At 51.5% G+C, this 12,812-nt stretch overlaps 1 protein-coding gene across 1 annotated transcript in view; it reads left to right on the forward strand.

Annotated features, from left to right (window-relative positions):
* Nucleotides 1-732: 732 nt before the first annotated feature.
* The window catches only part of TRAK1 (trafficking kinesin protein 1), a gene marked incomplete at its 5' end in the record, with an annotated part of 88,559 nt that continues 76,479 nt past the window's right edge, over nt 733-12,812 (forward strand). Inside the window, one exon of the mRNA XM_081106077.1 lies at nt 733-823. Within this exon, the coding sequence (XP_080962203.1) occupies nt 733-823 (91 nt within the window). The remainder of the gene's footprint in view (nt 824-12,812) is intronic.

The raw sequence follows: 12,812 nt of genomic DNA on the forward strand, positions 1-12,812 counted from the left end.
CCTATTGGGCAGGTTCGCTTTCTCTGAACGTGACAAGCGAGGGCGAAGACATGGCCGAACGCAGAGCTGAAACCTCAAACCGTGCGGGGCATGGGGACGGGTGTGCCTCGCGGGACACCTGTGGCCAGCTCTGCTGTCACGTTTGGCGGCGGCTCGGCAAACAGGAGGGCAGACACGGGCAGGGTTACCTGTTGGAGGTGCCGGCAGCCAGACCCTGCAGATCACGCTCAGGTTCAAGTCTCAGTAGACGCTCGTTGAGAGAAAGACACGAAACGAAAGACATTCCGGGAGCCACGGGAGGATGCCGAGGGCTTGGCCACGGCCGGGCCGGGGAGACCACTTGGCATCTGGCCTCCGCTAAGGACACTCCGCCCCCTGTTCCCAGGGAGCGCTGAGCTGGACAGGAGACCTTTTGTTCCTCTCTGATTTTTCGGCAAAGCCCAGTGCCCATCACCCTTTTAACCCCTACCCGGGGATATCACATTTTCGGGTGCGTCATCTTCTGTGTGGGGCGGTTTTACAAGATGAGCCGATAAGGTGCCCGGGCCGCCGGGAGTTACGTAACCCATTGTGCGTCCGGGGCAGGTCCCGGGCTCAGGATTCGCCCCGACAGGCAGGCTGGGAAACGCGCGGAGGAAGCGTGGGAGTGGCGGTGCCGAGGCTGCCCGGCTGGGCTCCCGCGGAGAAGAGCCCCTTCCCTCTCGGCATCGCCTGTGGAGCGTCTTTCTGCACATGGCCTTGGTGTTTCCGGACAGGCAGCCCGTGGGGGCCCGGCCTCGGCCAGGCCTGTGCCAGGGCGAGCCCGTGCGGACAGACTCTGGCGGTAAGTGTGTGTGTGTGTGTGTGTGTGTGTGTGTGTGTGTTTGCCTGTTGGGCTGCTGTTTTCGCTGTGATGTGGCCGGAAAGGAGAAAGGACCACAGTGGCCATCGTTTCTCTCCTGCTGTGTGCTGGCCACGTTGTCCTCGAACATGTGACGGGGAAATGGCCAGGTTGAATCACGGACGTGCAGAGCAGAGGGACCTCAGTGGCTGCTCACCCTCGTCCTCTCATCCAGGCTCGGGAGGCAAGGGATGGGGGGCCAGGGGACCAGGTCTGAATTGGGACCAGGCCTGCCGGACTCCCACTCCGTTCCCTTGACAGTCTTTGCAACGGCTGAACGGGGTCTCCGAGGTCCCCGCGATTTTCCTAAATCCTGTGTCTTTATCCTGGTTTCTTAGAGCCCTGGTTGGTGTCTGGGGCGCCAAGGAAGTTTCCAAAAGGTGAAGAATAGCATTAGACTATGCCTCCCTCCTTCCCTCTTTTCCGCCCTCACCTTTAAAAAAACAAAAAAAACAAAACACTACCTGTGCTTGGCCCTGGCCCTCTGACCCACCCACCCCCGGTGATGGAGAGCTTGCTAAGCAGTTCTGCTCTGGCTCGTCTCCCGGGGGTGGCGGTGGGGCTGGTGTTCCTCCTCGCCTCCTCGGAGCTGATCAGAGTCTGCGGCTGAGCCATCTGGCTTCTGTCCTGTCTAGATGCCGTCCCCCCAGGCTGTCTGGGCCGCAGAGCAGTGAATCCCTAGGAGGGTGAGCTCTTCTTGTCCCATGTAGTAGTTTTCGGTGTCAAGTCCTACGAGACGTTGCATGAAAGAAGCTATGGAGATTCTCTGAGTGTGTGTGTGTGTGTGTGTGTGTACCCATGGCTTCGGGTGTTTTCTGTGATTCTGTTCAGCCAGCGTCTCTTCAAGGCCAGCTTTTTCTGGGGGCCCCGGAGAACTGGTCAGGGTCCCGGAGCCCTGGAGGTGGGCACAGGTGTGAATGACCAGCTGTGACCCGTTGAGAATGGCTCCGAGTGCCTCTGGGGCCAGCCCTGCTTGGGCGTCCTCTTGTTCATGGGACCACCGTTTAGGATTTGTTCCCTGTCTCTCCTACGTTAAGCTGTCAAACTCGAGGATTTGTTGTCTGCCAACATGCGCAAATAAAATATCATGGACTTCTTTTAAGAGTTAAATTTAAGGTCTTGCTCATCAGTTCCTGTCTAGAACAAAATTCTTAATGTCTTTTCCATTGAAAATTTACCATCTAATTCAGTGGTTCTCAACCTTCTGGCCCTTTAATACAGTTCCTCATGTTGTGACCCAACCATAAAATTATTTTCGTTGCTACTTCATAACTGTAATGTTGCTACTGTTATGAATCGTCATGTAAATATCTGATATGCAGGATGGTCTTAGGCGACCCCTGTGAAAGGGTCGTTCGACCGCCAAAGGGGTCGCAACCCACAGGTTGAGAACCGCTGACCTAATTCCTACTTACTTGACTAAATCGGAACAGGAGAGAGTGGATCGTTGAAATGTCCCTTTTTTCACGGAGGGAGAAGATATGAATTAGAGTTTCGGGCGGAAAAACGTCATTCTACATTTGTAACTTAGAAATGTTGCAGATGTAACTGAGAAGTGTGTTTTGGCTGCTTCTCTCCATGGAATGACCCCTGTTTAACAGTTGATTCCTTTCTGCAGTGGCGATGCTGGAGTGGGGGCCCTATTATGTGGGTTTCTAGAGCTCATAATCTTTAGCAAAAACACAAAACACGTCTCTTTAAACGTGTTCTAACTGATTTTGGCATCTACCAGCTTTTTGTCTCCCCTCGGTTCCTCTTCATGAGGTAAGGGAGTGGGACTTTGCCACACTTGGTTTTTGACATAAAATGGAACATTTGGTGAAAATGTATTAGTGAGATCCTTGACATTTGATGCGGGCGGGGGGGGGGGGGAGGAGTAAAGGGGGGGGCTACATTTCCAGGTGTTTGATGCATTATCTTCCTCCTAATTGGTTTTTGTTCTGGATTTGCAACAAGTCTTGAATGTATCTAATATGTTGGTGTTAATCTTTGCTCCCTTCAAACCACTTTGGGAAGCTGACAACTAATACATTCTAATAAGAACATCGAAGAGTAATCTTATTAAAGAACGAATCAGGAGTGCTGTGCAGGCCTTCAGAACATGGACCCCAGCCACACATACTGGTAGCATTCCCGATGGTGTTCTTTAAGACGCCAAGTATCATAATGGATTGACATTCATTTGATTTGCAAGTACAGGCGTGAGGGTCACCCCGGAAACACAACCGCTGTGTCAAGGGCTCTGTCTCTTCTCAACGTGACCAGATCGGGGTCCAGAGGCCGTTGCTGGGCAAGGGGCCAGGCACGGGCCTGGGCCTTTATTTAGCCCCCCTGTTCTTCCCACACAACCGAGTTCTGCTGCGGGGCTTCCCGGGGATTCACCGAGGAGGGTGCAGGGGCTCCCCTGCCGGGATCAGGCCTCCCAGGTGGGTCTGGGTGGGCCCCTGGCCACACGGTTCACTGGTGACTCGGACTCATGGCCCCGTGAGGAACTTGGAGTCAGAAACTTGTCGGTGTTCTCTGAACCCTGCTCTCTCGTGTGAACACTGGCAAGTGGGCACGCCAAGCTGAAACGGTCATGAACTGAAACTTTATAGCTGTAATTAGACCTGGAATGAATCAGATTTCATAAATCCTTTATTAGGGTTGTCCAGAGAAACAGAACCAACAAGATACACACACACACACACACATGCACGCACACACACGCACGCACACACTTTTATTATAAGGAATCGGCTCACCTGGTTATGGAGGCTGGCGTTTTGTAACTTCTTCTTTATTAATCTGAAATTAATAGATCCCGAGCCCAGCTAAACACATACTTTCACAAGAACCAGTGCAACGCCTCACTGTGATGTAAAGGAGACACTAAAGGAGGAGGCTGGAGCCTGGGTTTCCGTTGTAATTGCGAGGACCTGCCCAGGGCCTCATTGGGACGTATGCGGGGCAGCCCCTGCAGGCACAGTTGCTGTGAAGGTGGCAGCCGTAAAGGCAACTAGTTGTACTTGGCCGTTCAGGGTCCAAGAAGCGGCCACTGTTTCCGGCAGTCCCCGCTTGAAGGATGCTCTTAGTGTCTGCTGTTTGCTTGTTGGCAGTGCTCTAAGGCGGCGGTCACCCACGGTGGTCCGTGGACCACTAGTGCTCCGTGAGTTCCAAAAGGTTGGCGACCGCTGCTCTAAGGGACATGCTTGCGCGTGTATCTCTTGGGTCACGTCTCCTGCGCGTCTGTAAGCTGACAGAGGGGTGGATGTGCATTTAGGATCTGGTGCACATACGTCACAACACGGCCCCGAGGGAGCCTGCCCGGGCGAGTGCCGAGCCCCCGCTGCGAGGCAATGGCAGTTTCCGGCAATTTCTTGCCAAATCTGGGTATTATCAATCCTTCTCCTCTTGGTTAATCAGATAGTCACGAGAAATGGTATTTCATCTTATTTCCTACTTTTACATGACGAAGGCGCCTGTGCCTCCATTCTGTTGTGTTTCATTTTCTGCCAACAGCTTGTTTTTGTCTTTGCTCATTTTTTTTTTTCTAGTGTGTTGTTGGCCTTTAAGAGGTAGAGTTGCATTTCTGTTGTGTGTACAGAGGGCGGGGCGTTGTGCCAGCTTGAGATTCTTTTCTTTGTCAGAAGAGGGAACTGTCTTAAAAATAGTTCCACAAATTTCTATGTAACCATGACTCCCTTTGATATTCCTAGGAGAAGTGCAGGGTGCGAAGAGATTGTGTAAAGGGGATTTCTGACTTGGCATTTCCGAGGACGCTTCTCTGGAAAAGCAGCATTTAAGCAGAAGTCCGAAGGACATGTAAGAGTTAGTGGGGTAGGGAGGGAGGGAAAGAGCGTTCGAAGCAGTGGAAGCAGCATGAGCAAAGGCCCTGTGGTAGAGAGATACTACCATGATGATAATAGCTGACATTGATAGAGCACTTACTAGATATTGTCCTAAGTGCCTTTTATATATCTCACTTTGTTTAATTCTCTTATCTTAGTCATCTATGGCTGTGCAACACATTTCCCCCAAATTGGGCAGCTTTTAAAACAACACTCGCCTTTGTGGAAAACAGTCTGGCAATTCCGCAACGGTTACACGTAGTTACTGTGTGACCTACCGATTCTACTCCTTGTTATAGACGCAAGAAATGAAAACATAGGTTCACACCAAACCTTATGCGCAAGTGTTCCAAGCAGACTAATTCCCAAGAATTGCCAAAAGGTAGAAGCAGCCCGGGTGCCCGTCAGTTGAGGAGTTGCTAAATGAAATGTGGAATACGCATACCGTGGAATCCTGACCTACCGTGGAATCCTGACCTACCGTGGAATACTGACCGGCAGTTTGCAAAGACAGCGGGCTGCAGGGGATGTCTGTTCCCACACAGTTGAGCAAATATGCGAATTCCTCGCGTCAGGACTTGAGTGGTGATGGATGTTGCCAGAGAAGTCGTACTTTTTGTTTTGTTCAGAAAATGTGGGAGAGCGTCTGGGCCCGCACCCCGGGCGCCCTGGGCATTAGCAAATGTCTTGCTCTTCGCCGGCCGAGATGCAGAAAACAGCCTCGCGCCTGGTCTCTGGTTGGTAGTCCTCCCAGGGTATGGACGTTGAGCATCTTGTGGTGTTTCCTCGAGGAATTTTTTTTTGCTGTGACTTGAGATAAATGCCTCTTAATCGTTTCTATTTTTAGTTCATGGACTACTTACCTCCGTAACCTTAAATCAGATGATTACTATTTATACTTCAGTTACCAGCTGTAGAGCGGGCTCATGATGGTGCCTCACTGGATGGCTGCGAAGATTGCATGAGCTCCTACTCGCAGAGTCCTCAGCATGCTGTGGGCACGTAGTAAGTGCTCACTTATCAGTTTTTTTTGTCACTATTGTCTGCCTCTCTCATCAGTCTATCATCAGTCTATCTGTCTGTCTACCTTCCTCCCTGTCATCTCTCTGCCTGCCTCTTTGTCTGTCATCATCCGTCTGGATGGCCTGCAGGGAAATGCTGGGATTCCTGCTGCTGGGCTGTGGGTGGAGGGGGTGGGGAGGGCTGGCAGCGGGCGGAGATATAACGTCGCCCTTCAGTCTCCCTCCTCCCCACACTCCCCTGCTTCCCGGCCCTTCCCCGTCGGCTGTCTTTCTAGTCTCTGAGCCTGGACCCAGGGCCCGCCTGCATGTTCTGGGCCCAGGCGCGTTCTATTCTTTCTTCCATCAGCACTCCCCACCCGTGTCTCAGAAATGTGCTCACTTTTACTCACCGGTGACTCTTCTCTCCTTCCGCCTTCCTGCCCATGGGGTTCGTTGCCGTCCTCTTCATCTTCTTCCTCAGAGGCTGGCTCACCGTTGTGAGATGCTGCAGCTCGCACTGGGCGTGGCGGGGCCGAGGCCGCGGGGTGTGGCCTCAAGGAGCACAGGCTGGCCAGCTGCGGAACCTGCTGGGGAGGCACGGTTCGCTTCTCTGTTCGTCTGATGCAGTGATTCTCAACCTTCCTAACGCCGCGGCCCTTTCATACAGCTCCTCATGTTGTGGTGGCCCCCAACCATACAGTTATTTTCGTTGCTGCTTCATCACTGTAATGTTGCTACTGTTATGAATCGTCATGGAAATATCTGGTAGGCAGGATGTATTTTCATTGTTACAAATTGAACATGATTAAAGCATAGTGATTCATCACAAAAACAATATGTAATTATATATGTGTTTTCTGATGGTCTTAGGCGACCCCTGTGAAAGGGTTGTTTGACCCCCAAAGGGATCGCGACCCCACAGGTTGAGGAACGCTGGTCTAATGGGAATCATGGGTTTATAGGGGAGAGCAAAGGACCCATTGCCATGAAAATACTTAGAAAAGCCTGACGCGCTGTCAGAAGCCCAGCAGACCCTTCTGCAAGGGTGCAGCTCCTCTCGGGTAACACGCCGTCACAGCCCTGTAGCGCTTGTCTCAGAAGTTCCCTGATGAACTCTGGTGGTTTGTGCTGGAACTGTTCTCTTTTCTCTTATGTATTCTTTTTGTTAGATGATGAGGCGTGTCGTGTGTGTGTGTGTCTCTGTGTGTATGTGTGTGTCTCTGTGTGTGTGTGTGTGTGTGTGTGTGTCTTTTTTGCTTTGGCTTCTAGGAAGCTCGATTGCCCGAGGTTTTCATTGAGGAGCAATTCTGGTAAAACTGTCCTTTGCCAGCTCCCTCCTCTCTCTCTTTCGTAAACATACAGGTTGCTCGTTTGTGCTTATTCTAAAGCAGTGATGGCGAACCTTTTGAGCTCAACGTGTCAGCATTTTGAAAAACCCTAACTTAACTCTGGCGTCGTGTCACATATAGAAATATTTTTGATATTTGCAACCATAGTAAAACAAAGACTTACATTTTTTTTTAATATATTTTATTGATTTTTTACAGAGAGGAAGGGAGAGAGAGAGTTAGAAACATGGATGAGAGAGAAACATCGATCAGCTGCCTCCTGCACATCTCCTACTGGGGATGTGCCCGCAACCCAGGTACATGCCCTTGACCGGAATCGAACCTGGGACCTTTCAGTCCTCAGGCCGACGCTCTACCCACTGAGCCAAACCGGTTTCGGCAAGACTTACATTTTTGATATTTTATAGATTTAAAGGCCATTTAACAAAGAAAAATCAACAACAACAAAAATGAGTTCGCGTGTCACCTCTGACACGCGTGTCATAGGTTCGCCATCACTGTTCTAAAGGCTCTGTTGAAATCCTGTTGGGCATGCGTGGGTTTAAGAGGAAATGAATGAATGGCGGCCCACTGCGGTTTCTCAAGGCGCCGTGGGCTTGCTCTTGTGGGCGGCTACCCTACCCCCATAGTTCGGCCCCCACGGTCCTGGGCCCCCACGGTTGGGGCCTAGAATGTTGGCTTTGGGGCAGAGAGGTCAGGGCGTGACTCCGGCTGTGGCACTTACGGTGTGGCCTCGGGCAAGCCTTCCAGTCCCAGAACCTGTTTCTGCATCTCTAACATGGGGTGACAGCGGGGACCTGGGGCTGTCCTGGGTCCTCAGTGTGTTCATTCCTGCCGAGGGCCTGGTGCAGTGGGGTGTGGAGGGCGTTCCATCCCCGTAATAACCTTTCTTACTTAGTCTCAGCTTCCCTCGCAGTTTCTGCCGCGCTGCCTGCAGCAGCCAGTGTGTCTTCTTCCTCCCTCACCGATTCCTTTCACTTCTCTTCTCTCCTCCTTGGTACCTATTTCCCCTCTTCATTCTCCCCCTCCTCTCCTCCCCTCTCCTCTCCCTCCGCCTCCTCTCCCCCACCTAATAAGAGAAATAATTTCTTTATCCTTTAAAAAATATATATATAATTTTTATTGATTTCAGAGAGAGGAAGGGAGAGGGAGAGAGAGAATCATCAATGATGAGAGAAAATCATTGGTCGGCTACCCCCTGCACACACAGACAACCCACTGGGGATCGAGCCTGCAACCTGGGCATGTGCCCTTGACCGGAATCGAGCCCCAACGTCCTGGTTCATGGGTCGATGCTCAAAATCAGAACTTCAGATGCCCCCCCCCCCCGCCCCGACGGCAACCCCCACCCCCTGATCCCTCCAGTTTGCCTCCCACAGAATTCAGCCGTCAGACCTCCCCTGGGCTTCCTTCCCCGTTCACTCACCTGCGAGCTCCCCCTCGCTGTCTGCTGACCCCTTTCTCGTCTTCCCGCCTCTGGCTCAACCCCAGTGTGTCCCGAATGGCATGCAGCCCTTCTGTCATCACAGGACGCGTGTCAGCGTGAGAGGGCCTGTCACCCACACACACGGGGAGGGGAGAGGCCCGTTTGCAAGGCCAGCTCCCACCGGCCGGCCGGCCGTGTGCTGGGAAAGCACCGAGAACATCTGCCCAGCGCGGCCTGACCCCTCCCGTCTTCACCTGGGGGTTCTGCTTGAATGTGGCAACGCTCCCGAGGTCTGTGCCAGCCTAGCTCTGCCTTGGCGCTGACATTTTATTAAAAAGGAACGAGAGCCCAGCCAGTGCTGCTCAGGGTCACTTTGCCTCTGTCTCTCCCTGGTGACGTGGGGGTTTGTGGTGAGTAGAAATGGGGAGGGGCCAGCCTGAGTTGGAAGAAGGGCCTGCAAATCTGGTGCCAGCTCTTCCTTTGCCGGGACCAGGAGGGAGGGAGTGGGCTGCCCAGGTGCGGGTGCAGCAGCACCACCTAGTGGGCCCGGGAAGCACCAGCAGCGGGAATGGCAGCCTTAACCTTGAGACCCCATACCTGCAGTGTCCTGGCTTTGCCACTTTTGAAAGGGACTGAGAGATTGTCCCGAGAGCCCGACAGGTAAGGCAGGCAACTTGAGTTGTGTGGACGGAACAAAAGAAACCCTCCCTTCCCCACCCAACCCCTTCTCCTGTTTGGATCCATCTACCTTTATTTTATTCGACCCTCACCTGCCTTTTGCTGGAGCTAATCCTGGTTGTTTCTAAGAGAGCATGTGACGAGAGCCGAGTGTGGCCATGTCTGTCTTGTGTAGACTTCTCTGGCGATCCCGATGGTGGTGTAATTTCAGTCCCGTGTGGTGAGCTCTATTCTTCTGGTTCTCAGTGATTGTGCCTCACTGACGTGATTTTAAGTTGGGTGTGTATCAGTCAGGTTTGCTGTAGAAATGCTGGGTAACAAACAGTCCCCAGATCCACCGTGGCAACATTGATTCCCTGATCCTGGTTGTAGGTCACCTGAGGAGGATGGCCTGGCCTTCGCTTCAGGTCTGCCCCACTTGTCACTCATTGGAGGCTTTGGGCTAAAGGGGCAGCAGCTGTGTGAGGCCACACTCTCCCGACAGAGGACAGGAGCTCAGGGGGACGCGCTCAACACACAGGCACAGTCAGAGCCTCTGGTTAGACATGCAGTCATTCTGTCCGCTCACATGTCACTGGCCTGAGCAAGTTCTGTGGCCTGGCTCACAGTCACAGAGCTGCGAAATGGTATTCCATTCTCGGTGAGCCATAGCAAGGCTGGGAGTGAAAGAAGGAAGGGTTGTGAGCAACGTGAACAGCTGGATTTTAGAAGATCCTCGGGTAGCTAAGGAGCCGCCTTGAATGGCGGAGGTGCACAGGTGGTCTTGAGGGAAGTCCCATGGTGCCAGCGACCTCCAGGCCCTTTGCTGATTCTTAGCTCTGCTGGACCAGAGGACTGCGGTGGGCGTGGGGAGGGGAGGAAGGGCGTGGGCTCCTGTGGCCTGGAGCAGGGGTTGGCAGACTTTTCCGTGAAGGGCCAGAGTGTCATTATTTTACTAGTAAGTGTGTGGGTCCCGTGACATCGGTCACAGCCATTCATCTCTGCTGTTGTAGCGGAAAGCAGCCGTAGGCAGCACCTTTCAGGGCAGGTGTAACTGTGTTCCAGCGACATTTCATTTCTAAAAACAGGCAGGGGCTGGGGTCACGGTGGGCCATGGTGTGTGGACTCCTGGCCGAGACCTTCTCCCGCTTGACCTGTATGGGGTCATCAACTTAACAATAGGAGAGAAATAGCCCTTTGTGGTTGGGAAGCAAGAAAAACAACCCCCAGACAAAGGACCTCAAAGGATGGTGGGTGAGTCCAATAGCGCCCCACCCACTCCGCACTGTTAAGCTGTAAATGGTGGCTCTATAGCAGCGGTTCTCAACCTTCCTAAGGCCGTGACCCTTTAATACAGTTCCTCATGTTGTGGTGACCCCCAACCATCAAATCATTTTCATTGCTACTTCATCACTGTAATTGTGCTACTGTTATGAATCATAATGTAAATATCTGCTATACAGGATGTATTTTCATTGTTACAAATTGAACATGATTAAAGCCTAGTGATTCATCACAAAAACAATATGTAATTATAGATGTGTTTTCCGATGGTCTTAGGCGACCCCTGTGAAAGGGTCGTTCAACCCCCAAAGGGGTCGCGACCCACAGGTTGAGAACCGCTGCTCTATAGCATTGAATTCCCTCCACAGCCAACGCTATTGTTCCTGAGCATGAAATCTCATTTCGCTTAACCCATTTGCAGTAGAAATGCCCGCAAAAGGCATTACGAGCTCCGTGGGCTCTCCGAGCAGTTGCTGTGGGAGGCAGTTTGCCTTCCATGAGCAGTGTTTCTGTTTTTGGAGGAGTGGCCCTGGTATTCAGTGAATTGGGTGCGCTCCGGGACCCTGCCTTCCATTCCTCTGGTTGCGTGTGTGCGTGCGTGCGTGCGCCTGCTTCCTGGAGATGTAATTCACACACCGTAGAATTCACCCACATAAAGTTTATCACTCGATGGTTTTTAGTATGTTCCTAGGGTTGTACAGTCATCACCACAGTCAATTTTGGAACATGTTCATCATCCCAAAAAGAAATGCTAGATTCTTTCGCTGTCAATTCCCCCAGCCCATCTGCTTCAGGTCCCCCAATGTGGCTGCATTTTGAATAAGTTTTCAAAACGTCAGCTCTTGGTTTCTGCTGCCCTGGTTTTCTTTTTTTAAAATATATTTTATTGATTTTTTTTACAGAGAGGAAGGGAGAGGGATAGAGAGCCAGAAACATCGATGAGAGAGAAACATTGATCAGCTGCCTCCTGCACACCTTCTGCTGGGGATGTGCCTGCAACCAAGGTACATGCCCTTGACTGGAATCGAACCTGGGACCCTTCAGTCCGCAGGCCGACGCTCTATCCACTGAGCCAAGCCGGTTAGGGCTGCCCTTGTTTTCTTAACTCAAGGCTCAGCCGTGCCTTGCAAACTGACCGAGGGACCTCCCCGAGTGACGGTTGTGCTATTCAGGCGCACGCCTACAAGACACTCACATTGCTTGTATATTGTAACTGCGTCACCTGCTAACTCTAACACGTCCCCTATATTATGGCTTTATGCTTTTCATTTGTATTCTTTGTTTGCTTTGTTAGTCCTCACTCCAGGATATTTTTCCATTGATTTTTAGAGAGAGTGGAAGGCAAAGGGAGAGACAGAGAGAGAGAAACATCCATGTGAGAGACACACATCATTTGGTTGCCTCCCACACTCGCCGGACCAGGGCCAGGTTTGAGCCTGCAACCGAGGTACGTGCCCTTGACCAGAAATGAGCCTGGGACCCTTCCGTCCACAGGCCGATGGCCACTCGGTCCACTGAGCCAAACCGCTAGGGCTCAGCTGTATTCTTTGTAGGAGGTTGTCCTCTGTAACTTTCCACGTTTTGAATTTAAGTCTGTGTGGCTTTGAAACCTGGCTCAAGTAACACGGAACCGTTTCCCTGTCAGGTTTTCCTCGTCCCTGTTGTTTAACTGCTTATTGTCATCTCTCTGTAGTCATCTGGGGAGGATGAGTTTGAAGCCTTTTAATATCCAGATGATCTCACTGGATGTTTTGAAAAAGTAACCATTGTTCACGTATAAGCAGAATTTCCTGTTCAGGAAATCATTTCGATTAACAATAAGACAGCTGACTGCATTGAATGGTGGCGGCACAGTAGGTACTATGGTTGCACAAAATTTTGTTCTATTAATACAATTAAGTTCTCCTGATTGGGCACTTAACTCTTTGTCTCGGAGTTTACCCTTTGATGCTACCCTTTGATGTTTACCCTTCCGTTGCCCCCCAGTAAGGACTAACTTTGGGGAGAAGAGGACAGATGGAAGGATGGATGTGTGTCCTGAACCCGGCCAGGCAGCTGCTGAGGCCTTAGAGCAACGGTTCTCAACCTGTGGGTCCTGCCCCTTTGGGGGTCGAACGACCCTTTCACAGGGGTCACCTAAGACCATCGGAAAACACATATATAATTACATATTGTTTTTGTGATCGATCACGATGCTTTAATGATGTTCAATTTGTAACAATGAAATTGGGGGTCACCAAGACATGAGGAACCGTATTAAAGGGTCACGGCATTGGGAAGGTGGAGAGCCGCTGCTCTAGAGGGTAAACTCTGGATTTAGACACATGAACAGGAACGAGGTGTTGGTGCAGTTCCAGCTGCATGTCTTACGCTTAAGGTCCATCT

This window comes from Myotis nattereri, assembly GCF_964212035.1.
Source record: "Myotis nattereri genome assembly, chromosome: 14".
Lineage (NCBI taxonomy): Eukaryota > Metazoa > Chordata > Mammalia > Chiroptera > Vespertilionidae > Myotis > Myotis nattereri.